Source organism: Pyrgilauda ruficollis, unplaced genomic scaffold (genome assembly GCF_017590135.1).
Source record: "Pyrgilauda ruficollis isolate IOZ18807 unplaced genomic scaffold, ASM1759013v1 scaffold4, whole genome shotgun sequence".
Taxonomy (NCBI): Eukaryota; Metazoa; Chordata; class Aves; order Passeriformes; family Passeridae; genus Pyrgilauda; species Pyrgilauda ruficollis.
Window position 1 is genome coordinate 5,234,730 of NW_024525489.1, and position 26,506 is coordinate 5,261,235.

General features: G+C 37.6%; 1 protein-coding gene across 3 annotated transcripts in view; it reads left to right on the forward strand.

Moving 5' to 3' along the window:
* The window catches only part of EML4 (EMAP like 4), a 147,931-nt gene extending 121,736 nt beyond the window's left edge, over positions 1-26,195 (forward strand). For all 3 annotated transcript variants that reach the window (XM_041477038.1, XM_041477037.1, XM_041477039.1), the window contains 13 exons: positions 282-377; positions 2,573-2,707; positions 2,930-3,065; positions 4,848-4,999; positions 6,521-6,646; positions 6,767-6,898; positions 7,572-7,639; positions 11,558-11,646; positions 12,814-12,911; positions 16,919-17,006; positions 18,279-18,377; positions 22,779-22,909; positions 23,381-26,195. In XM_041477038.1, coding sequence (XP_041332972.1) covers positions 282-377; positions 2,573-2,707; positions 2,930-3,065; positions 4,848-4,999; positions 6,521-6,646; positions 6,767-6,898; positions 7,572-7,639; positions 11,558-11,646; positions 12,814-12,911; positions 16,919-17,006; positions 18,279-18,377; positions 22,779-22,909; positions 23,381-23,845 — 1,815 coding nt within the window. In that variant the 3' untranslated portion in view covers positions 23,846-26,195. The remainder of the gene's footprint in view (positions 1-281; positions 378-2,572; positions 2,708-2,929; positions 3,066-4,847; positions 5,000-6,520; positions 6,647-6,766; positions 6,899-7,571; positions 7,640-11,557; positions 11,647-12,813; positions 12,912-16,918; positions 17,007-18,278; positions 18,378-22,778; positions 22,910-23,380) is intronic.
* The last annotated feature ends 311 nt before the right edge of the window (positions 26,196-26,506 follow it).

Below are 26,506 nucleotides of genomic sequence, written 5' to 3' on the forward strand. Positions count from 1 at the left end.
AGTCAAGAATTGGTAAGATACTTTTAAAACTTTCCTAGAATGTTATTTGAAGCATGGGCATTTTTTATGAGATTATACAAAAATTTATGTCTGTCTTTAAGAAAGAAAAAAAGGAAAATTCCTTATGTATATATAGGTTGTAATTAGTTTAAAAGGACTTGATTAATTAATATTTCTACTTTTGTGGATTTTTTTTAATACCTCTGTCCTGCCCTGTTTCTAAAATGGGTATGATAGTACTTTGTCAGTACTTCTTTTGTTTTTCTTCTTTTTTCCTTTAGGATTCTGGTACTCATTTGTGTGTAATTGATGACTCTAACGAGCACATGCTTACTGTGTGGGATTGGCAGAGGAAATCAAAAATAGCAGAGATAAAGGTAATTTTTGCACATGAACATTCTGAAATACAAGTGGTTTTATTCCCATAAATACAAGTTTGTGAGACATGCTTTTCATCTTACTTGGAAACTGCAACTGTATAATACTGCTGGTTTGTTTAAGGATTCCACAGAAAGGTATTCTTAACTTGTTTACTGGAAGCGGTTTGAATATTGAAGAGTTTGGAATTGCATTTTACTCATCCTTAAAAGCCAATGCAAATAAAGCATTGTCTGATGGTTTCTTAATTAAAAAAAAAAAAAAATCCTGGGAACTTAAAGAAACTAAACTGATGATTCAGTCTGTATTTGTTTAAAAAAATTAACTACTTCTAAACATTCCATATTTCAATTTTGTCTGAATCAAATTCTGATTATTGATTCTCAGTATATGTCTCTTCTCATTTGAAGTTCTATGTACTTTCATGGATTGCAGTCTTGTCTGCTTTTCTGGTTTTTTTTTTCAAACTTTCCAAATTTCAGAGCAATGAGATGTTTTCAGAGGTGTTGCACTCAGTGCTAATGTAGAGTTGATTTCATTGGGAATACCCAATCATTCATGTTATCCAGTATCAAGCAAGCAAATATTTCATGCATGCGGGACTGAGTATTTGTCTATTTTTAGAAATCATGGTCCACACGCATGTATGTCTAGATCATTAGAAACTTGCCATTTCAGGTAACAAATTCATGTTGGTTTGACCTGTTTTCTCTAGATTATGTTGACCAATATGAACTGTATTCAACAAGTTTTAATTTATTCTATAACAGTATTTTCATTTCCTTTTTGATATTTTATGTGAAACTATTTGGCATATGCCTTGTATTTTCTGTTCACTGACATGATGTTTTGACTGTTTTTGCACTCAGGGGAGTTCCTTGGTGTTTCAGAATTGGCTAAAAATTATTTGGCAGGGACAGCTTGCCCTTCAGAACTTATTCACATCTAGGACTTGGTCTTACAGTATCTTAAGCACCTTCCATGGAAGATGGTGTGAGCAGAGTTGCATCCCTTGAGCTGGGATGCAAACAAAAGCTGTTTCTTAGCTGAACTCCATTAAGATTTCCAGTCCTTAAATTCCACATGATTTTTTTGACTTAGCAGGTTTGCTCATGTAAAGACTCTGTGAGAAACATAATTCAATAAATATGGCTATAAACAACAACAACAAAAGATTATTTTTTAAAGTAAGCCAAATGTTGTGAAGTAGGAAAAGTTGCTCTCAGAGATGTGGTTTAACAGCACTGTTATGTATAGATCATAGAACAGCTGGGGTTGGAGGGCACCGGTGGAGATCATCTGTCCAAGCCCCAAGCCAAAGCAGGTTCACCTAGAGCAGGTTGCACAGGATCATGCCCAGGCAGGTGTTCAGTACCTCCAGAGAAGGAGACTCCACAACCTCTCTGGGCAGCCTGTTTTGAAATCCTGTAGAAATAAATGCATTTACTTTCTTGTTTTGTAGTCACTGCCTGCAGGAGATTGGAACTGTCTTCAAAGACAGTTTGGTTGAATATACATTAGAAGTTAAGTAAATGACCAGTCAGTTTGTTATGTTTATAAAATCTATTGGTAAGGGATTAAATACTTTAAGATGTTGGTAATTCAGTGCAAGTACATGCAACCAGTAAAAATACAAAGGTGGGATTCTATGTTTTAAAGTTTTGAGTTACGCAGACTTCTCTTTTTCTTCTGTGTGAGGAGGAAAGGAAAGCAAAGAACCCAAAACAATCTTTACAGTATTTCAGAAAGAGAATTATGGATATAATCCTACAGTATTATCATTGTCTTACTTGCCTCTGTCACAGCTTTTTTGTCCAGAATAGCAAATAGTCTGTGTAAAAACTAAGCAGGGTTTTCAATCCAAAAAAGTGTCTTTTATACATTATTCATTTTCCTTGGCAGAAGTCTTAGCTATTCAAGAGAACAGAAGCTTTTTGTGATTTAAAAGGGAATGTAAAACCCTAACTTATGTACCGAAGTTTAATAAAGATCTCTAATATATGTGAAAAATCAATATATATAAAATTATATGTGCAGTCATTCAGGCAGCTGACTTAACACAGAACACTTAAAAAAAAACTTTCAAGCATACTATCTAGTTTAACATATCTCTGTTCTGAAATTTGGGGGTTTACATGTGGTTCTAGTAGTTAATGTCCTATTTGAATAAATATTATTTCTGTTATTATTTCAGACTACAAATGAAGTTGTTCTTGCTGTAGAATTCCATCCCACTGATGCAAATACCATAATTACATGTGGCAAATCTCATATATTTTTCTGGACCTGGAGCGGCAATTCATTATCAAGGAAGCAAGGGATATTTGGGGTAATAATATCCTTAACCAGAACAGTTTTAAATCAATGACAATCACATTTTCTGTACGTTTGCTTCATTGTTACCGTGTACTGTCTGATCAGAGAGGTAAACATACAAAAAACAGCTAAATTCTGCTTATGTGAATGCAGGGTGTAAGAGTGCGCGTGCATTATTCTAATTATGTAACAAGTACGAGCAGTTATCCCTTTCTCTTGCTTTTTTTTGTTTCAGAAATACGAGAAACCCAAATTTGTTCAGTGTTTGGCTTTCTTGGGAAATGGTGATGTGCTCACTGGAGACTCAGGTGGGATAATACTTATATGGGGCAAAACTACTGTAGAAGCTACTCCAGGAAAAGGAGCTAAAGGTAGGACATGTTGAGGGTTAATCACAGATTTTACATAGTCTGTAGAAGACAAGCATAAAGCAAGGCATTAGGGAAGGAATAGAGAAATAGGCCTGACTCAGAGCATACACTTCCTGTCAGTAACAGGTGATGCTAAAGTCCTGCAAGTTCTATGAATTTGCTGACTTAGGAGCAGTCTGAAATTTCTCTATAATTAATGAGACTGTGCATGAAATGAATGTCAACTACTTTATCGAAATGTTTTGCGTTTTAAAAAATGTGATTAATCAGCTTTCCTTTGATCTGGTGATTTGAAAAAGGCTGTAGGATCAGTTTAGGGATTCTGCAGGCTGCCTTTGGCTCTTAAGGCTTGTGTTGCACCATGCTTATTCTCAGAGGAATTCCCTTAAGTGTTGGAGCTGACATTAATGGGACTTGTATGTGAAGTGCAATTACAATGCTTAGTTGTAGCAGTTACATGAATAACAGTTTCTGGTTTAGCAGATCCTCAAGTCTTGATATACTTAAAAAAAATAGCTTTGAAATTTGAAATTGAACTAACTCTTTAGAGCAAACGTTTTGCAAAAAAGAAAGGAAAATTATTTGTTACCCAACATATGCAGACCTGGCACAGTTAAGCTCTCATAAATTCAATGATAATTCATTTTATTTGGCAGCTATTTCAAACACTCTGGTTTAAGTTGGTATGCCAGGAAAACATTAATGTAAAAAGTAAGTCTGATTTTGTAGGTAAATCTTATTCTCATCTTCCAAGCTAACTGCAATGGAAAAGTAATTCAACATACTATCTGATATTTAATTTTTAATTTCTTGTGCAAAAATAACCTTTTTTCAGTATAACCCTGAGCATTATCAAATAGAATATTTATTTACATTGCCTTGTCTAACAGTGGGGTTTTTAGTTGGTTTAGTACATTAGATTGGTCACAAGAGTTGATCTCATACTCTCTTTCACAGTGTGAGAGCGCACTGATTTAAACTGACTTGAGCCATAGGCAGAGTCAGCAAAGTTCAGCTCATAGCTGGGTGCTGTTCCATTTTTCTATGATAGCTATTTGAAAATATGCAGCACCAGAATCTTGCTTTGTTTAGGTTTTTTTAATTACTTTCCAACAGCAGTTCTTTTGATGTGAAGACCTGATGAGGATGCAAAAGAGTTCTTTTGCTACCCTTGTTGTTTAATTTTCTCATCTCCTTCATTCTTCCAAGTATTTTCCTTTGGGTAATGATGACTGCTGTCTTGATAGATGCCAAATGCTGGTTGTACTATTTTTATGTGTGGCAGCATCCAGCTTTAGATATTAGGTTCATGCATCCTGGAAACTTTGCTATAAATAATTGGCCTTTTATTCCCCAAAGACTATATACAACAAGTCTTCTAGTTTCTTTTAGTAAAGCAGCTTTACCTCTTTTCTAATAATGACTTGCTAAATATTTTTTGACTCTAAAAGACAGTTTCCCTTGCATCTGGAAAAACTGTGTTCCTTTGGAAAGCAGAGAAATGAAAGCATTTTGCCAATTGTTGGTTTTGGTTTTTTGTTCACATTTTGTAGGACAATTGATCTAAAATAGTTTTTCTTCAGAAAGGCTGGCCCTTTCTTTTATCTTTTTATCCTGTAAGAAAACACTACCACCTTGTGTTTGCAATACTAAGAGCCTGACAGTCCAAATATAATTATTATTATATACTTCCTGTATTATTCTGCCTAAAGGCAAAGCTTCTCATAAACCACAGGTGAAAAAACGAGGAGTGTTCTTTTATTTTCTTTTTTGTGCTTATAGGTGTATATCAGATAAGCAAACAAATCAAAGCTCATGATGGCAGTGTGTTCACACTCTGTCAAATGAGGAATGGAATGCTGCTAACAGGAGGTGGGAAAGACCGAAAGATCATCCTGTGGGATCATGATTTGAATCCTGAAAGGGAAATTGAGGTAAGAAAGCAAGAGTGACAAGGAAATTGCCTTGAAGAAGGTATTGTCTAGCAAGACAGAGCCTTTCCCACCCTTAGTAGGGGAAGTTAGGATGCAGCCTTCTGGTTGCTGTTTTTTAAGTTGGTTACAATGTTTTATAGTAAAAGTGTTTAAATTTTAGCCTATAAATGAGCCTATATGAGGCTTCAGTTCTCCTGTGTTTAAATTGAACAGAAATGTTAAGGGTTTTCTTTTTTCAAAACCCTTCTTTAGTTGTTTGGTTTTTTTTTTTTTTAATTCATCCTGTATGAGAGCATGTTTGAGGATGTTCTGTAGTATTGCCTGTGTTTTTAAAAGTCTGCCTCTCTGGAGAAAGACTATGTCACCAGCATTTGAGGGTTTTAGTAGAATGTTTGACATAGGGTAAACAAGGGGTAGAATACCTTTTGGAATTCTGTAATAATGATTAATAAGCTATTATGAGAAATTTCTTTTAAATTTAGCTTTAACCCAGTGTTCAGTGAATATGCCTGTTCTTTGTGATTTGGCAATATGGCAGTGCTAGATCAGTGGGGATGAATTGGAAAAGGTCATGTATTTTGGATTTTAAAAACTTGGATTTTCCCTTACCTTGAAATAATGTGTTCTCCTTTAACAGTTCTTTAAACACTGGTTTATTCCACTTACCTGTTGTCCATTTGTAATAGCATTTTTTCTTAACAGTTATGTAAGTTCAATCTAGAATTTGTTACTGCCTTGAATCTAATACTGACATTAGAAAACATGGCAGAGAAGGTAACCACTAACTATCATATACAATTCTTAGGCTTAAGTAACACACTCTATTCATATCAGTGTCTGTTTTCCTTGTGTTAATAATATTATGTCACAGCTAATTTTTACGTTACGAGTTCTGACAGATTGATTTTTTTTTTAATCTTATGTTATCACTTAATATTAATCTATTTTCACAAATGAAATAATTTAGAAAAAAAACAATTGCACACTGTAAAAAAAGCAGTGTATGAGAATTCAAGCCTGCAATAAACAGTCATTAAAATTCAGAATCATTGCTAACATAAGGCATATGAACATTTACTTCAGGCTCATCAGGAAACATTAAGAAAATTTTACGGTGTGCTGCAAGGTTTTTCTTGGTTTTCAAAATGTGTTTTGGAAAGTAAATAGTAACTGTGTATTATTCCTTTCTTTATAAGATGAATTATAAGGCTGTGGGAGTGCATTTGTTTAGTGAATTTGATGCTTAAAAGCTACGTAATTTAATTTGTAATTTTTTTCTCATGAAGTTATTAAAATTATATAACTGTGATTGTCTTGGAATAAGATCTTGTATGCCTGTACTGAACAAATAGATGAGGGAGGTTTCAGGTCAAGCTCTGATCGAGGTTACAATAATTGGACTGCTCCTTTTTAATGGGAAAACTCCAGTTCTGATACTGTCACTGTGCTCTATTTGTGGCCTCCAAAATGAAGCACCTATCAAGATGCCTGATGTGATTTGACAGATGTTTTTTTTTTCAGGTTCCTGACCAGTATGGAACAATCAGAGCAGTAGCAGAAGGAAAAGCTGATCAATTTTTAGTGGGTACTTCACGAAACTTTGTTTTGAGGGGAACATTTAACGATGGTTTCATAGTAGAGGTACAGGTGAGCATAACTTGTTTTTTTGTAAGTATACCCCAAAAATGTAAAGGCTTTCTCTGCTGGTGTGTTATTTTAAGAATTTTAATTTTATTAATTGTTAAATCATGTGTGGTTTCTTTCTAGGGACATACCGATGAGCTCTGGGGACTGGCATCTCATCCTTTCAAAGACTTATTTTTAACATGTGCCCAAGATAGGCAAGTTTGTATGTGGAACTCTGTGGACCACACACTGGAATGGACCAGGCTGCTAGATGTATGTCAACCCTTTAATTTAAATACATAGCTAGAAAATAGACCAAGCTGATAGATGTATGCCAACCCTTTAATTTAAATATAAAGCTAGAAAATAGGAAAAAGCATTCAGTTTCTGAAACACTCTTGTCCCACCTGATTGCAATCAATAATCCTACAGTTATGCTTCTAAAAACAGCTATCTGGAAGCTTTGATAAACTTAGCAAGGTTCATCAGACATTGTATAAGATGTAATCTGGTTACCATTGCTTGATGTCATTTTGACAAGCCAACTTGAATAAGTCTTAGTTCTTTATTCTTGTTACAGTTTATTTTTTTTCCCTGTTACTCAAACAATCTGAAGAGGGTATCATACAGTTGTGAAGGTTTGGCTTTAGGTGTCCTTTCCTTACAGTCATTAATTTTGTAGCTTGGCTAGTTCTTTCCTAATATCCAAGAAAAATTATTTTTTGCACAGAAATGTCAGCCTTTTACTCACCAGGTGTTCTTGCAGTGCATGTCACTGATACACTGAGAGAAGAGCTGTCTGAGGGTTAGCATGCTGCTAAGTGACTGATTTTTTCTGTGCCAGCTCAGCTCAGACTTTCAGGATAGCTTTGGTCTAAGGAGAGGTGTTGGGCGCTGAGGATGCGGCCGCGGCAATAACGTGTCTGTGCCTCCCTGGTCTGTGCAGGAACCCGGGCACTGTGCGGATTTCCATCCCAGCGGAGCAGTGGTCGCCATAGGAACCCACTCGGGCAGGTAAACGCCTTCCAGCTGAGCTGTGATGACAGAAAGTGCAAAGGAGACACTTTATACAATGCACCTTGTAATTGGAGTTCATTTGCTTTTTATTATTTTTGCTTGAGGTTATGGAGCCTAAAAAGCATGGCAGAAGGGAGCAGAGCATCTTGTATGTGTTACACAGAGACAGAAGAATTGTTTGGTTGTTGTTAGGCTGGTTTAGTCTTTTTAACATGAAATGTTAAATGAAAGCCCAGATCTTGATTTTTTTTTTTTTAACTAATTTTTTGCAGGGATGTCTCTGAGCACTCCTTATTGTCTGTTCCAAGTATCATATGTTTCAGTGTTATGTGCACATTACATTTCTTTTAAAGAGAGGTACGGTACAGATCTTTGTCCTTCCCAAATCAAACATACTTGCAACCTTTTAAACGGAGGTGGATAGGCAAGTGAACAGACTGGTATTTTGATTTTTGTGTAAGACAGAGTTCAGCATGGCACACTGCTGGACTGAAATTATACTGAACTGTTCCTATTCTTCCTGAAGTCATTGTGCCTTTGCAAGCTGTCAAAGCTCAAACTGAGTCTTTTTAACTTGGGCTTCTTACAGTGGGAGAAAAAAGTTACTTTATTTCATAGTCAAGCTCTGGCTTGGCATCATCTCTCAGGAAGGGAGTACCAGTGTACCAATTAAAAGAAAAAACAAATTGTTCATAGCATTAGAAAGGTGAGAGGAGCACATATTAAATCTACTAGCATTTTTGTTCTGTTTTTCAGTTATACCTCATAGTTGATAACTTGTTGATAAAATAATGCCTGGTGCGTGTAAGAAAATTGTGAATATTTTTGTGTGTTTAATTTGCTAACTAGAATTTTTTTTCCCCTAACCTCATGCCTAAAACTATTTGAAGTTTGGTTTTTAGAAACTGCTGAGCATGTGCAAATTAAAATTTCCTGGAAAATGAAATGCTAAATATTTTTAGGGAGTGTCCTCCAAGATGAAGATGCAGTCTGCACTAAATTCATTAGGTATAATATCAGGCTACAAAACCAAGTTCACCTTCTAGTAAAAACCTTGCTGAGCTCTTGTATATTTGATTACCACGTTGACCCTTTCCACCTTAAAATGATAAATATTAAATTGAATGAATGCTTCTGTCTTCATTAAACACAGCAGAGTATACAGGAATAAGAGTACTTTAAACAGGTAAAAGGGAAAGAATGTCAGGCTATGTTTCTTCAGAGTTTTTAGGTGTTTTTGAACTTATATTAAAGCACAGTCAAGGCACGTTGTGTGACCAAAGCATTCACCCTGTTGCTTGCTTTTGGTTGACTTTTTTTTTTTCCCCTCTCCTGGGCCATTTAGTGTTATGTTTTGACACATTCAGTTTAAATTCTTATTTTTAATTTACTTGAGGCAATGCATTTATACTGCATTTAAGGAGTTTATGATGATGGCCTTGGAATTTTTTGGTTTTTTTTTTTTACCATCAGTAAAAATAACTTTTAAACTGTTATATTTTCACCATTGTATTTTAGTGTGTTCCAAAGTTGTATAGTTCAATGATGGGTTTGAGATATACAAATGAAACTGAGTTGAAATGAGACCTGGTAAGTGTATAAGTGGATGAGAAATAAATGGAGTTGAGTCAAGATAAACAAAACAGTTTTAAAATTACTGCCTATGCAGCAGCATCATGCAGTGCTTTCTGTGCCAGAAAATCTGGTCCAAGGGAGTTATTTCCCAAGGAATGAGAGCTGTATCATATATCTCGATTAACTTAAGAAAAAATAATCTCAAACCCATAGCAAATATTTTAATAATTTGATTAATAGCCTAAAAATCTTAAATCAAATATTAAATAAGACTAATCTGTTTAGAACTCAGTAAACCCAAACCTTGTGTGTGTCTGTTCTAGTGCTGCTTAGCTTTCAACACAGAAGTGAGTAAGACAGGGACAAGGAATGGAGCACCAAGAAAGCAGGGTTTGTTGGTTAAAGTTGAGACATCAAAAGAAAACTGAATTCTGTCCCCCTTTTTCCCATTCTTGTCTGTTATTTTACTGTGGTGTGTCTTTTATCAGGCCAAACATTATGCTTTTGATGGGGTTTTCACATATCACTTTCCATGGTAAATATTCCAATATCATTTCCCCTTTTTTATGGTTGTCTGCAAAGGGTCTATGCAGGCTTTGTTACCCCTTAAATACCTGCTGTGGACCTGATCATCAGTTGTTTGGCGGTACTATGGATCCTGCTGCTTTCTGAAAAGGCACAGCTGGAAAACTAAAAAAAGTTTTTTTGAGGCACATTTCAGATCCTTTTGCCATGCTTCCAGTGTTACTGTTTGCAGGGAATTAGATCTTTCTGTGACTAATCACGTAGAATATCTTGAGTATTAAGCATATGAGTAATCAAAGGCACTGTGGAAAAAAAGACTAACAAGATTCTGACCAAAATGTTGATATTGGTAAGAAAACTGAAGGCGGAAGGGCAAGGTTAGTGTAAGACAGAGCCACAAGGAAATAAATCAGGCAATAAAGCTACACATTACCTGTTTTCCACTAATTGTGTCTGTCTTGCACACAGGTTATTCAGTAGTCCCTGCCTTGTAGGGTTGGGGGTTTTCTATGTGTATTTTGTTTAATTTCTTTCATGTGGCTTTCTAACCACAAGCTGGTTTAAGCCATTGGGACCAGGCTGCTTTCCAGGTGCCTAGCTGTCAGACACTGGATGAGCACGAGCTGGAATCTCATCCCCACCCACAGACAGCCATGTGTGATGTTGTTCCTGGGGTTCATTTTACAGCTTTGATGTGGAATAATGGGTCCCAGGTTTAGCAGTGTGCCACTGAGTTCACTGTGAGACAGAGTGGAATTCCCTTGCTCATTTCCACAGTGTTTGAACTTGCCATTAGGGATATAAACCTACCTGTGGCATATGTTCATGGCTGTGAGAGCAGAAGTTTGGAGCAAAGAAGTTAAATTCTGATGTATACATCCAATTCTGATGTATTGGATTGCTCCAATGTATTAAGCCATAATGACATCTTCTGTTTTCATGATCTGTGTGTATGAATACATATTTTTTTAAATGGTCATTTTCTCTGTGTTGCTAATGTTCAGTGTATTTGCGAGTCGGGTGGGCATCAGACCCCTTGCAAAATGCTCAGTTTCTGCCCATCTTGCAAATCTTGCTGTGAGTGACCGTTTTGGTCTATGTGCCAGTGACTTTTTGTAAGCATCTCACATGTGCCTCATAAATAATAAACTACAGGTTAAAAGTTATTGTTAAAGAATAAAAAAATGCAATTAATTACCTTAGCTAGAAATCATCCAAGCAAGAAATATAAAATAAAGTGCTAGTTTATGAAACATCAAATTCTAGTGAATGGTTGGTTATTCCTTCTTACTTTAATAAAATTATTCATCAAAATGAAAATGATTGAGAGAAAAATACCAAGCTAGAATAGAATTTGTGTTTACAATGAGTATGGAAATGTTTTCCACTTACATCTACTGCTTCTATTTTTTTTTTTACCTTTGCTTTATAAAAATTGAAAGATCAGTTTTAATCTCAAAACTTTCTCTAAAATAGGGAAGTAGAATGAAATTTAGCTTAAGACTTAATGATGATAAGATGCAGTCATATTTTCTGTTTGGTGGTATGTTTATTGTCCAGTAGACATTTTGGTGATTATTACAGTGTTCAGGAAAGGAGGAAAAACATTGAATGGTATTTAGAATCTTTCACATATTGTTCACTGAAACTTGTCTTGCTTTGTGAACCAGAAAAGTGTTCCATTAAAAACAGATGTTGTCTATGCTGCCCTTGAGGGGCTAGCATAAGATGATGAAGGCAGGCAGCAGTTATGGCTCTTTCACTTGTTTTTTTGTTTAGTGGAAGTGATACTTACTGGAATTCTCCTCTCTGTAGGTGGTTTGTTTTGGATGCAGAAACGAGGGATCTGGTTTCAATACACACTGATGGCAACGAGCAGCTTTCAGTGATGCGCTACTCAGTAGGTAGGCAGACTTGTACAGTCAGAATAATTCTCATAAACCAGTTGGATGTTCTGTTAAATGCTGTTAAATTAGTCCTCAGGCATTAGAAAAGGCACAGCCTTGAAAAAATTGTTTCAAATGCTTAATGTGTGACTGAGGATTTGCTTACGGATTTTTATGTGTGTACTAAGTTCTGGAATTTTGTGACTGCAAACATGACCATCACCTTTCTCAGCTTTTTCTTCACGTTGAACTTTGCTGTCGTAATAAATGCTAGCTTTGGTCCCCCCAAAGAAGTTCTCCCATAGTTGACTGGTTAACAGGAAAGTCTGTAAAAAGCTTATTAATATTTCAGTCATATTTTAATATCCTTCTTAGTTAGTTTTCAAGTTCATTAATGCAAACCCATAAAACTAAGCTCATGTCTGTCTGCAAGTCAGACCTGTTTGTGAAGTGTTTGCTCTGGGATTACATGAAGTCCAAACCAGTGTTGAGTCTCCTCTTCAGACATGATATGACAAATAGTCAGAGGCTGACTCCTCTCTGTTAAAACAGGATGGAAGAACACACTTGTAAATCCTTCTCTTGTTTGTTTTTGGCTCACATGCAACCTCAGCGAGCAAAATGTTCCTCTAATGCTGCCACAAGTGCCAAGCACAGCAATTTATTTTAAATCACTGATGTTCACTGACACTTAGAGGTGTTTGATTGTGATTTGTGGCAGCTCTTGTCCACATATATTTTTTTAAAGGGAGACAAGACAGAATAGAAAACTAATATAATGTTTGAAAATTCCACATCTTTCTATGTTTAGTGTTGATTTATTTGCAGTCCTCACCTCCAAAGTTAAGCTATCTGTAGACTAAATACTCTTCTGCATTTTTATGATGCATAAAACTCAAGTCTGCCTGCTGTCAACAGCTTTCAGAAATCCGGTGCAGTCTGAGGGTTTATATCCTGTCCATTGAACACTTATTCTAAAAAAAAGCAGAACTTCTCCAAAAAAACATACCCACAAAGTAAACAGATACAGCTGAAAAGAAACATAATGTAAGCTGTTATGAGTCCTTCAGTACAATTCATAAGGAGTAGTTTAACTGAGACTGTTGTCTTAGTAATAAACCTGAAATAATTAAAATTCACAAAATAAACATTCTATTTATTTATATCAAATATTCTGTGTTGTAGATGGCACCTTACTTGCAGTTGGATCCCACGACAACTTTATTTACCTCTACGTAGTAACAGAAAATGGAAGAAAGTATAGCAGATACGGAAAATGCACTGTAAGTTTTGGAGCATTGATAGTCATTTACATGATTATTACATCTTGTACATGCATTTTGATGTTATACATACATTTAGATGTTAAGCAGTGAAACTCTTTCCAGATTGATGTTTTTCCCTTTTGGTTATATATTTTATGGGTTTTTTTCATCATTTGATTGATTTTAAACTTCAGTCTCTCATGGCTACTGTATCTCTTAGTGTGCAGTGATCACTTTTGCATCAGATATGACTAATTTATTAGATTATTGCCTTCTTTCTCTGAAATGGAAAATTAGCAGTAAGATGGAGAAATGCCTTGTACCTATATGCTGGAACTTGTTCAAGGAAAATATTACATTTGTTTGGGGATTTTTTTCCTCCTATTGGTAAAGTACTTCTTGAACCAACATAATATTAGAGTGGTGTAATTCCATTAGAATGTGTACTCTTGGGGGCTGCAAATATACATTGTTTTCAGTTGTAATTGTTACTACAGAATTTGAAAATGAGGGATCTGGCCCAGGATAAATAGATCTAAATGTAGCACAGGTAGTGGAGTCTGTTATTATTGTTACATTGGATGAGGTTGTTCCAGTGCTAAACAGACTATTTTTCTCTAAGTGTTTAGTTATCTAACATTCTGGCCTTAAGTTCAGCTGTCTTTTAAGGTTAGTGAAAATATTTGCATTAAGAACAAGTGAAACTTAATGAGATTTGCAAATTATGTCATAAGAATAGGTTCACCTTTGAAATGTGACACACACTAGAGCACTGGGGTCAGAGCAGCCTGTGTGCAGCTGTTGTGGGGGGCACAGGGCTGCCAGGGCAGGCAGCAGCACTGAGTTTGCCCCATCCCTGCAGAGCCCACAGGGAGCTCAGACCAGGGCCCCAGTGGAGCTGGTGGAGATGGCAGTGGATGTCTGCACCTTAGTACAGCATCTCACCTCAACGCTTATTTTTTAACCATAGAATATAAAATCACTCAGAGATGGCTAATCCTAACATATGTAATATTTAGTTTTCTATATGTTTCAACACCTTTGTGAGCTCTTTGAAGATATTTAAGATCATTTATTTCTATGCATTATGTATGTGGAGGGGAGCATATTGCAATTTGATCCAACATCTGGGTGTCACTCTGTCCAGCTGGCTTGGCAGGAAAGAGGTTTGTAAAAATTGGTGTGGGAGAATTTAGCATTGTTACACCCAGGCAGAAATGTCAAGGCTTCAGAGCAGATTTCTGTTATCCTGTTCCTTTCAGTGTGAGTGACTGCATGTAGAATACAAAATCAGCAGCACGCTTTGTGTCGGGGCTGAGCTCCCTGACCCTCCCAGCCGGTGCAGAAGGCAGTGATGTGGAGCTGCCAGAGCTCACTGCGAGGCTGCAGATCCAATTTCACTTGCCCTGCGCCTCCCATGTGCTCCCTGCCAACCCCCTGGCGGGCCCATACCAGCTTGATGCTAAGCAGGGAGGCACCCAGGCATGCTCGGACCCGGAGCACTCTCCTGGCACTGCATCCTTCTGGCATTCTGTCATTCAGTAGCCTCACGGGTGACCTCCAAATAGTATGACTCAGTCCTCCTGGTAGTCAACTTCTGGTTGTTTCTTCCAGTTTGAATACATTATTTGAATTCTTTCAGAAGGATTCTATCTACTGAACCAGCATTAGCTGGTGCATAAGGGCTGTATGCCTGCTGTTAGGTTTAAATCCCCTCTCAGTCACAGCCAGGCATTCTGCTGCTGCTGCTAGAGAGGCAAGTCTGTGACCTGTGGATCTGCTTCCACAGCAAGAGATAGTTGGCTGTGATCAGAACTTCAGATGAGCCAAAACAACCATTTTGACTAGTGCAGCTGTTTTTTGAGGGCTCCAGCTATGCAGTCAGCAGGGTGAAGGTGTGGGGCCGAACTTCCAGCGTGTCAGCAATTCCTAGGTAGCTGCTGCTATCTCTGTTTGCCTTACATCAGAGACACCTTAGCTAAGGAAGAGCGAGTGCTGGGCATTTACTCAGAGGGCTGTGGGGTGAAAGCCACACAGACAGGCACTCTGAAGCATTTGATACACTGAAGTCATTAGTGTGCCTGTCCTAGAGGCTGTGGGCATTTTGAACCTTGCACCACTGAAGTCTGAAACAGATAAACACTGCCAATGGAGGAAGGAGTTTCCATTTAGTCAGATAGTTTTTGTAGCTGGTAATGATGTGAATCATTCATTGTATATAAAGGTACAGAAAATGAGAGAGTAAAATGTTGCCTTATTGGTGGCCAGCTACCAAAGAAAGATTTTAACAGAAAGTGGGATCCTCCTATTGCAAATATGATAACAATGTTGTGTTCCAGTTCATCTTTTGGTGATCCCTTGCCTGAAGGGATTTTGCAGCCTGGAGCCCCCTGGCCAATTGCTTTGTTCCCTCCCTCCACCACCCCCAGGAATTTTATCAGCTGCCAAATGTCTGTCAGGATTTAGTAAATGACTGACCAATTCTTTTCCGTGTTGGAGTTCAGTTGCAAATCGGAAGACTTAGAAAATAAGGGGGGGAGAAAAAAATCCTAGCCAACTGTGCACTTTTTGTTTTTAATACCAGGTTTGCATGTCAGTATCATATGTCTCACCCATGACTGCAAAGCAGTTATGTTAATACACAGTTCCTCTGCTTGAGGCAGAGACTCCTGCATAAGTAAACAAATCATAAAGGCCATCTTTTCTCCTATATGTTTTTGCAGTCTCTCACAGGGGACCTGGGAACAGGGAGATGGGACACAGGTGTATTTCTACATGTAATTCTGGAAGAAATCAGGATCTCTTAGAGTTCTCTGTGAAAGAAGCTGGCATGATGGGTGGTACAGCAGCCAGTGCAGAGCTTCTGCATGGCCCTGGCTTGGCTGCTGGAGGCTGTGCCAAGAGACTCTTTGCAGGGCTTAGGGACATCTTGTTCGTAATGCCCACTGAGGGAGGGACATGGATTGACATCTGTCAGTCAAGAATGTGACAGTTTGTTTCCTGGCAGAAGGACTATGAAAGGGAAAAAATAGATGGTCTTACAAGGGGAAAAGGAGCAGTAAGAAGAAATGGAAGGGTGCAAGAGGAAGAATGACATGGATATCACTTTTATTAATTTGCTATCCATGATTCCTACCTTATATAGATTTGTGGCTTCTCTGGAGCCTTTCATAGCTTTATTATTACTGTTACTATTACTCTTAGTTCCCTCAAAAGAAGTTTGTGTGCAGAAAAAATACTCTGTCCAGCTGCATCTGTCTTCTTCCTCAAAAGCAGGTGCTTAACCAAAGCTAGGTGCTTAACCCTCAGTGTGCTCTTAATGGTGTTAACTAAGCAACTATACCAAAGGGTTTTGATTCTTAGTAAAGATGATGCACTGCCTGTAGAGCAGACACCTTTCAAAGCTAGTGCTAACATGATGCAGTGCAAAAGGCACAGCAGAGACTTTCAACAAGCTTAGAAGCATATTCTGGTAACCTCCGGCCCATGATCTTGTACTTCTGCCTGGTGGTTGTTAATTAAGGTATCCTAAGTTTTTAGGATGAACAAGGGTTATTTGCATGAGTGTGCATTTAATGGAAGTTATTTTAAATGGATAGAGAAATAAAAAAAATCCTATCTGTCACTTTTTTGTTAGGCTCTAAAACTGATCCTGTGCAGGTTACTTGCTTTTCACAATTAGTAGCAATGTGTATGTTCCTAATTGCAGTATAAATTGGGGTTCATCCATATTTCAGCATCATGCCTTCCAGGAGTAAATCATTCTGGAGTCCAAGAGGGCCAGGCTTTACAAGGGAGAGTTGGAGAGGCATGATGCCCAGCCTGCATTTGTTTAGCTGTTAGCAAGTGTGGCAATGGTACTAAGGAGCCTTTAAAGGCACGCAAGTGAATTGCAGCTGACCTGGAGCACGTGGGAAGGTGATATTTTTTTTTGCTGTTAGCTCTCCCATCTATGGGTGCAACTTCTGCTTCACTTTCAATTAAAATCAAGTGTTTCACACTGGTGTTACTGCATTCTCCTTCAGGGACATTCCAGCTATATTACACACCTTGACTGGTCCCCGGACAACAAGTATATAATGTCAAACTCAGGAGACTATGAAATACTATACTGTAAGTATGAAATTAAATACACTGGAAACAGAAATATGTATTAGCTGTCAGAGTATTTAGAAAAGTGTGTTTGATCAGGACTGTACAAAATGCTTACTGACAAAGGGACTGATTTGACCTTGTGTAACCTGATATCTTGATGTTATTCAGAGCTGTGTGTTACCTAATGGCAATGCCAAATATAGCTTACTTCTTTACAAGGTCATAAATCAGTTTAACAGTGTAGAATTTACAGGACAAGTGGCTCTACGACTTGATGTTGGCCAAAAGTTCTGTAGATTGAAAATAATATATACAGTTGTCTAATTAGTGTCAACAATACCAGTTATTTTGGGGAAATAAAATCAGTGGGCTGGTGCCACAGTTCTCTCCTGGGGTTTCTTGTTTGAAACATTATCTTGGCTGGTGGTGATGAAAGCTAAGAAAAGCAGTAATGCTACTTTAATGAGTTAGTGGTAATAATGTTTTTGTGTTTGTCTTTTTTTAATATGTGAAAACATGAATGCAACACATGGTGGTTATGCCAGAAGTTCAATATCAGTAGTGCATTAATCTGTTTTAAATTTATTTTTTTTTATTCCTGTCTTCCTGTGGCTTTAACTGGGTCGAAGAGGATGGATGGTTTTTTTTCCCTTTACAGGCAAGAACTGCCAACAGTTTAAATGTCTGTCACCTTCACATATTTTTTCTGCCTGTCACAAGTTAGGTTTCAAATCTAGATAGTACAGTCTATCAAAAGGAACTGTTGGTGCTTATAGTTTCATGTATAGGGAAGACAGGAGTCGTGACCCATTATTACTAGCTTGGTGTATTGCAAGTCAGTCTTTCCTTTTCTAGTTAAAAGTTGTCACGCAGTCTAAGGCTTCTCTGGCAGTAGTTGCTCACTGTTTTAAAAACACAGCTTCCTGAATGATTTACTGAATTTTAGCACATCATTGGAGCTAGCAGGAAGAATAAATTATTATATTACAGACTACATTAAAGCATTTTGTAGAGTTAGTAGCAGGGTACTCGGGTTGCAGGGAAGTGGTTTTGAGGTTATGCTATCAGAAGAGGGAAATGAGAAGTAAATGTGACTCAGAAAAACCATATACTTGAAGTAAAGCTTCAAGTATATGGAATTTGATAAAGGTGCTGGTCTGTCTTTCCCTCTACAATTTAATTCCAGATTGGATTTAAGGTGCATTTATTTACTGCATTAGCATCTCTTCAAAGTGCACCTATGGAAATAAAATTTTGCATTGCATGACTCATCATTCACTTTTTTTTCAGGGGACATTCCAAGTGGCTGTAAGCTAATCAGGAATCGTTCTGACTGTAAGGATATAGATTGGACAACGTACACTTGTGTGCTAGGCTTCCAAGTGTTTGGTAAGCACTGTTTAACTTGCTTTTAAGCTACTAACACTGTCCTTTTGTGTTTTTGTTTGCTTCAATTTGTCATTAAAAGCACACTGTTAATGATTATTAAGGGATGCTGAGATCACAGGCCATAGTGACTGACCACGGTATTTGTCTGTGCTAAAGTGCACCAAGTGTTCTTTAGACAATGTACAATTGATTTCTATTTAGTTCTTGAAGTTAGGGGGTTGACTCTCCCTAATGGCTCCCTAAATAGTAGTCATTTTAGGCTACCAATTATGGAGGCACTGAAGCAACAGGCTTATATTTTAAAGTGCTCATATGGCACATGTGCATTCTCTTTTGTTTACCTGGTTTTGGGACAGGAACAGGAGTGTTACAAGTGTAGGTTATAGTTCATAAATAAAAATTATGACAGCACTTTGATACCCATAGTCAAAGGTAATGCACTCTGTAAAGAATAAAATCCTTTAAAGCATTAACAGATTTCTACCTAATAGTTTATTTTTAAAATACACAAAAACAATTTTAAAAAGCTGACAGATCTGCTTTTAATAGTACCATTATTTTAGACTGTGGCAAAACAGTTCAAATTGCTTTAGCTGTAGGCAGCTCTATTGCCCATAAATGAGGAGTCCCTCTGTGAGGGGTATAAAAGTAAGATTCAGCCTCCCAGTGAAGTTGTGTGACCAGGCTGCTGAAACATCTCTCTTCCACCACTGAGATCAAGCACCTGCCTCTGTTCTGGTCGAAATACCAAAAGCCAATAAATCAGCAAATTCTTTAGAGGTGAGGGTTAGATCTACAAATCTTCTCTTCACAGCTACTAGGAAGTCAACTTTGAATACCAATTTACATGCAGGATAGAAGAAAATCAGTGAAGTGTGAGTCCTTTCTGTAGCTTCTGACACATCTTGTGTGTATTTAAGGGCTGTCATATGCTTAAGGAGCAGGTAGCCTCGAAGGATTGAGGTTGGTATGAGGGCTAACACTGACACACTTGTGTGGCATATTGGTTGGGTGGAAGGCATTAATAACCAGGCATGATTTCCCTTTTGGATACCAAAGATCTGAGACAGAATAGGAAAAATATAGGGATCAGAGAAGGAAGCTGGCTAATTGATAGACTGTGTAAATAGTTCTGATTTGTTTGGAGCTTGGTATGTAGCAGAAATAAAAAGAAGCATGCTCTTTCTGGAGATAAATATTGTTGCTTATTTCTAGTTGTATGACAATATTGGCTTCCGTTAGGCTGAGAACTGTGAACCAGACTGTGTATTTGCAGGTGTTTTTATTCAGTCAGTCTGGGTGAAGTAGAAGCATCTCCTGATGCTCTGATCTTGTAAGCCTAGGCTAACAAGGAATTGGACCACAGCAGTAATTTCCTAGCTCACTTTGCTACTGTGACTGCAGTAATAGTGCAGCACAAAAGCCTTTTTTAAAATGGAGTATCAGAAGATTCAGGAGAGGCCACAGAAAGTGAAAAGCAAAACTTTGATGCTAATATGATGCCTTCGCCAGGAACATGGAAAACACTTTGCAAGAACTGCATTTTCCTTATGGAATAGGCTTGGAGCTGAAACATTTTACATTTTTTTTTTTTTGCAGAGTACTTAAATCTAGCAGAAACATGGAGGTAGCAGACTGTGTTACTACTGAGCTTTTACCACTATATTTGATAGCAGAGCAGACAGAATAAGGGCAGCAGCTCTCTGAATCCCAGGGCTTTCCCAGAAGTGTCCTTTACTCCTGACCTAAGGAGGTGAGATGTGGGAGTGCAGAAAGAGTTTGGTTTCACATCCACTGGCTTTGTCTTTTTGACAGCTGTTAGATAGAAGCTGTTATAAGTGTCTGGGGCCAGGCTGGACATGAGCAGCTCCCATAACCCCTGTTTTGAGGAACCATTTTACCTATTGCTATTGAAAGTGGATAAGTCTCCTGATCCTGTCTGCATTTTCTTTTGGATCAATACAAACTTCAGCCACTCTGAATGAAGTTTAATTAGTTTCAACTGCTGTCAAAATCTTCAGTGTGCCAGAGGACCTGGTCATGAAGTAGATAAAGCAGATAATGTGATGGTATTCCAGAGCACAACAGAATATATTTAAACTTCCTAGCCAAGATTCATCATGCCCTAATTTAACACTGTCTGATAGTCTGACACCCTTTGCAGAATCTTATGTTTTGACCTCAAACAAAAAAAAAAAGTTATGGTTTGACCTCAAACAAAGGCAAGTATTTTCCCACTAAATCAGACAGTGCAACTAAGCCAACCTATCAGATATTTGCTAATCTGGCTTTCACCCAAGGGTCAGCTGGCTCAGGGATCCAAGCAAGCCAGGGGCTGCTCACTGATGTTTGGGAGAGAGGGTTAGGTTTGTGGGATTTGGGCTTTTGAGGGTATGTGTTTTACAGTTCAGCTCTGTGGGTAGTGTGCCATAGGATCAAGCATCACACTGTTGTCAGCAGAAGGAAGAGGATGGAAATTTGTGGTGTGGATGAGAACAGCATCACTCCTTTTGGCAGTTGCTGTTACTGTTGGCTCAGCAGTGTCAACACTCTGCACCCCAAACGCTTGAAGTCACTCTGGGGTTTGCTGCACATTTCCCACAGTTTTGCCTGAACAGCTTCTTTTGAGAGGCTTACTGCCGTCTAGTAGAGTTTGTTAAAATTGAAGTGCTGATGTTGTGCCTTATAATAAAGTCCTATTACTTTGGGGGTTTTGTTATTTTTACAGTTATTAAGAATTTTTGCAGTTATCTTAAGAATTCAAGACTCAGTCATATTAATGTATTGGATTTTTTCATGTTTGCCTGATGCATTGAAAGCAAATCCTGCTGTCTTATGACAAAGGGCTGCCTTACCTTTGGAGCTGCTAAAGGACTTGGCAAACATAAAAGATGTTTAATAAAAGCTTCAATTTTGAATATTAGTCCTTTTAATCTTAAATTAAAAAGAAGAGGAAATTAAAAAGAAGAGGAAATTGCATAGTTCTTTGTGAAAGCCTGCCTAAGGTGGTAGCTGAAACTTCAGGCATTTATTAATCCCACATGATAACAGTATTTCATATGAGGAAATGAAATGAATGAGGAAAGGTAAAATTCATTCATGTTGAACTACTTGAAAATTCTTAAATAGTAATAAATTCTTAATTCAATTTTATTTCACTGATGTAAGAACACTAAGATATTTCTGAATACTTTCCTTAGCACTTAATGTCATTATTTATTAAATTACCTACAATGTAACTTATTGGCAATGTAACAAGTTTAACAAGCTTCCTTTGTTATTCTTCAGAGAAAATAAACTTCTTACTCCACCCACTGAAGAATGGGAAAAACAGCTTTAAAGTTAAATGCTCTTTGCCGTTTTGCTTAAAAACAAGAAGATAAGGCAATTCAGAGTTGTTTTTTTGTGCTGTATAAAACAGTAGACAGCACATTGTTGGTTGTTTTGTTTTTGAAGTCAGCAACTATAAGGGAGGATGAAGTTATTTTCATATCTGATAATCAACAGCCCTCTTGGTCAATTGGACACAGAGTTTTTTGGGGTGGGGGTGAAATTTGAGGGGGGAAAATTCCAACTAACTCCTAGACCTAATCAGAAACCCAAATCTGATCTTGAAAACATGGTACCTTTGGCATATCTTATAATCCCTTGCTTACTTTTTGTTCAGCTTTCCATGCTGATGTGAATTGTCTCTTTTATTATGGGACTCTCTAATGTCTTTATGTTTTGTTAAAATAATTTTGTTTAGAGTCTCCCCCATCCCAAATTTGATCAGTGTTTTTCATCTAGGAAATGTTGTTACTCTTTTGTCTGGACATATCTGTGTCATTCTTTTGACTTATTGAATTATACTTAAGCACTTGACAGCACTTACATCTAAGAAACTTGCATAGGCTGGGTTTCTATGCAGAGTATCATCAATCAGTTGTCTTCCTTGAGTTACACAAATACTAAGATTTAAAGTACAAGAAGTCAAACAAATGAAACCGTTAGGACCACAATGTACAGTACCTGGGTTTGCCTTGTGCTTCAGCATCACTGTTGCTTTTAAAATGTCTGTGCATTAATGACAGTATTAAGAGTTACCAGTTTAGCAGCAAACTTAAAGATAAGGTTTAAACAAGACAGGTTTTGAACAGGAAACAAATGTTAAGCCCAAGATGTTATCCTGGCTGAAACTGAGGGTTTGGGAGAACAGGGTGGGGGGAGCAGCATTAGACTAGCAAAATATTAATGACATTTAATGCAATGCACATTCCATTTTCCATCTGAATTTCTGTCTTCCCTTTTGTTCGTCTTGCCTTTTCTCACAGCTTTGTAAATTTTATTTTTGTTCATGAATTCTCTGTTGATTTGTTTCCAAAATCACCATTGCTGAATATCTCTTGTACTCTTTCCTAGGAGTTTGGCCCGAAGGATCAGATGGGACAGACATAAATGCCCTTGTCAGATCCCATAACCGAAAAGTGATAGCAGTGGCTGATGATTTTTGTAAGGTCCATCTCTTTCAGTATCCCTGTTCCAAGCCAAAGGTAAGTCTAGACCAGTCTAGTTCATGTGCTTGTTTACATTGCCTGAAGCTTTCCTTGCTTCCAGCATAATTGTTTTGGAGCCTGCTAGGCAAATACTACCTTTATATCCAAGAACCTCCATTAATTTTCCATATAAAACAGAAAGTGTAAAACAGTATAAATATAAAACAGTATGCCTAAAAGAGAAGTGTCAATAATTATCCTTAAATTCTAGAGACAAGGCTTGATGCTTTGTGTTTGCTGGCTTTAGTGTGAGGTCCATTACTTTTTCTGTAAAGATCTAAATCTGTTCCAGGTTTCAAAGAAGAGAGGAAGTTTTGTGGGAAATCTAATATAAATATAATTACTTACTATTTTTGTGAAGTAAGATCTCTCTTGAAGGGCTAAGCAAAAATATTAGTAGTTTTAAATTTCTGTATCATGTGCTCTTCCAGCCAACATGTGATTTATCTTTCTGCTTGTTTTCACTAGGCCCCAAGTCACAAATACAGTGCTCACAGTAGTCATGTGACAAATGTCAGCTTCACCCATAGCGACGGTCACTTGATTTCAACTGGAGGGAAAGACATGAGTATTATTCAGTGGAAACTCGTGGAGAAGGTAACTCTGCCACCAAATGACATTGTCCTGGATATCGGTGCCACCAAAGTGCCCATCCCTGCCAGTGAAAACGCTGTGCAGTCTCCTGCACATCTCCCCCAGCCTTTTAACGAAATGAACCAAAATGAAAGCGTAACTGGCAGCTCTCCGGCTTCCTTGGAGAGCAACTTGGAGCAGTCTGCGGAGCACAGTGAGGAGCACAGCGAGGAGCAAAGCGAGGGAAGCAGCCTGGATCCCGCCGAGCCGAGCTACGAGGAGCCCTCCAATGAGCTGAGCGAGGAGCACAGCGAGTCCACGGTCACAGAGGAGCAGCAGGATAACTCACCAGTATCTTAAAGCTCCCAGCTCAGGTGGTTGTTGTTTTCCCGTGGTGTGCGTGCTTTCATTACAAGGGTGAGGGTTCAAATAGGGAAGAGTAGCTGAGATTCATGACCACTCCAGATTTTGAGTTTCAGTGAGATTTTTAGTCTGAGCTTCAGTTCAATGTGTGGAACCATCCCAAGGGCCTGGCTTGATGGTCTGTGGCAAGATCTGGTCGCAGTTAGTAGTGGACATTACTGTAGATCCATTTCAGTTCTGAAATTGCTGTCAGGAAGTGGCATGAAATACATACTGGAAAAAAGGTTAGCTCTGAGAATTAGCTGAAGTAGGCCACCTTAACTATGTGGAAGTGCTTTCTAGAAGAACTGAGCTGATGGGAAGCACTGAGCTGTTCCAGCTGGGAAGCACTGTGCTGCTTTTTCCAGGCACAAAGAAAAACAGAATGAAAGAACCAACCAAAAAGCTCTTTGTAGGGCTGTTTTCCTTTGTTTTTCCTTGAGAAAAATAGAGGAAAAATAATGTAACAATGCCACATGTATGGCAATGCCTTCTTGATCTAACACATATGCAATTTTCTAACACTACTAATTCCTCGTGGAGTCTGGATGTGTTCAAAGTTGGTCTGCCCTGGGTGCTGCTAGTTCTAAGGCAAATCCTGTCGAGGAACGGTGTCAACTGTTCCATTTTCACAGACTCTTAACTAGCAGACTAACCAAATACTGGCATGTTTCACTTTTCATGACCTGAAAGTTGACTTAAACTGTAGGACATAATTGTCTCTTCAAAGAATTGCTTGCCTAGAGAATTGGAAACTTGAGAGTCTTTTACAGTGACTTTGATGTGAACAGCAGAGGAAGCGTGACAAGAACACAGAAATCAGATGGGCTCCGGAGTTAAACTTTAAGCCTTCAAGCAGAACTTGCTCCATCCCTAGTATGAAAAATATAAATACAGTTAACTTAAATTATTAAATTGGTGCTTAGAATTAGTAAGTTGATAATTTTTTCTTCTGAATTTTTAGAGGTAGTTCTTTAAAATCATTAAACTGCAATCTCTAGTTTCTGTTTTTTCCCCTGGCTCCTTTAGCAGTTGTGATGTAAGCATACAGTAATTTAGATTATGATGATGTGATATTTTTTTTTTGTTTTCCCTAGACTTGCTGATCTATTGTTTTTGTGATTTTATTTCCACCCCACCCCTCCCCAGGTTGCTCTAAGCCATGCAGCTCTCATGTGGCTGTACCTGGCCAGTTACGGGATATCTTGGCATTTGTTATGCATTTGGAAAGTACTTTTTTTTACTAAGTTTGTCAGATGGCTACATTTTTTTCTTAAGTGCATACATTTCCTACTTTAGAAAAGACATAGATTTACTGGCAGATATCCATTTCCTATGTACTTGTTTATATTTTGATTACATAGAATTTTCTTTTTTAACTTGCTGCATTGTGCTGGTATTTTAGTTCTTAGTTAGAATATCATGTTTAGAAACTTTGGATGAGTTCATAAGTCTTAATTGTGCAAACGTTTACGTGATTGTGCCATTCCAAAGTGCATCAAAACTGTCATTCCCTTACTAGTATCTTCTCAGGAGAAATGCTACAGATCAGGTATTTAGTCATCATTTGGAAAGATAAAAACAAATGGACTCCCAAAGGACATTTAGAACATTTATATATAAAATATATAAATATATATATACACACATATATATATATAGAAGAAATATCCTCTTGTTTACAACAGTTCAGAGAACCTCAAAGTAGTTCCCTTCAGATGGAGGGAGATATGGATTCCAAGCGACCCATCTGTTTAAACTGTGCTCTGTACATAGTTTTACTGGAGAGCTCTAGTACGCCTGACTTGCAAATTTGCCAAATAGCAACAGTGGAAGATAAAGTTCATCAGCTCATCAAAGTTCTTGGTTACAAATGAGGAATATGCTGTAGGTTTAGAAAATAATCTTAGTAAAGGAGAAGGGATAGTAGAGCTAACGAGGCACAGAGAGCTCTGTCATTTTTATGAACTCCACATAAGCAACACATTTCTCCTTGGAACATCTGTCACCTGGGGTTGCCATGTAAGTGAGAGTTAGAGTTGCGATATTCTTGTGTAGTTCAGAAGACTCTACTAATATGCAAAAAGCCTTACAGCTTTCAATTGCTGGCAACTACTGTTTAACAAATAATTAAATCTGTGATAATGGATGGAAATGGGATTATGTAACTGTAGATGTTTTAGAAAAATAATTGTGAATGAATTATGATTAAGAGTGTTTCATGTGAAGATGTTTGAGCCATTTCTATCTATCATGCATTCCTGTCTTGAGGCAGAAAACTTTGAAGATTAAGAAAAATAAAATAATCAAAATAAAATATTGCAGTGTCTCTCTCCATACTGTTCTGGTTCCTTCTGTACATAAAGTGGATGCTGTCACCACAGTTCCAGTGTCTGGGTCTGTGATTTTGAAAGAACTTTCTTAACATGTGCTTTTTTGGTAACCTCCCAGGCTGTCTAAAAATAAGTTAACTCAGCATCATGTATACTATTGTCAGATCTAAATATTGCTCTTGTTTATGTCTCATAAGTTCTGCGACATTTCCCTTTTTCATGACCTGGCATTATCCTTCTGTAGCTAATTGAGTAGCAGAGTGTTACAAACAGATTTTTGTCCTGC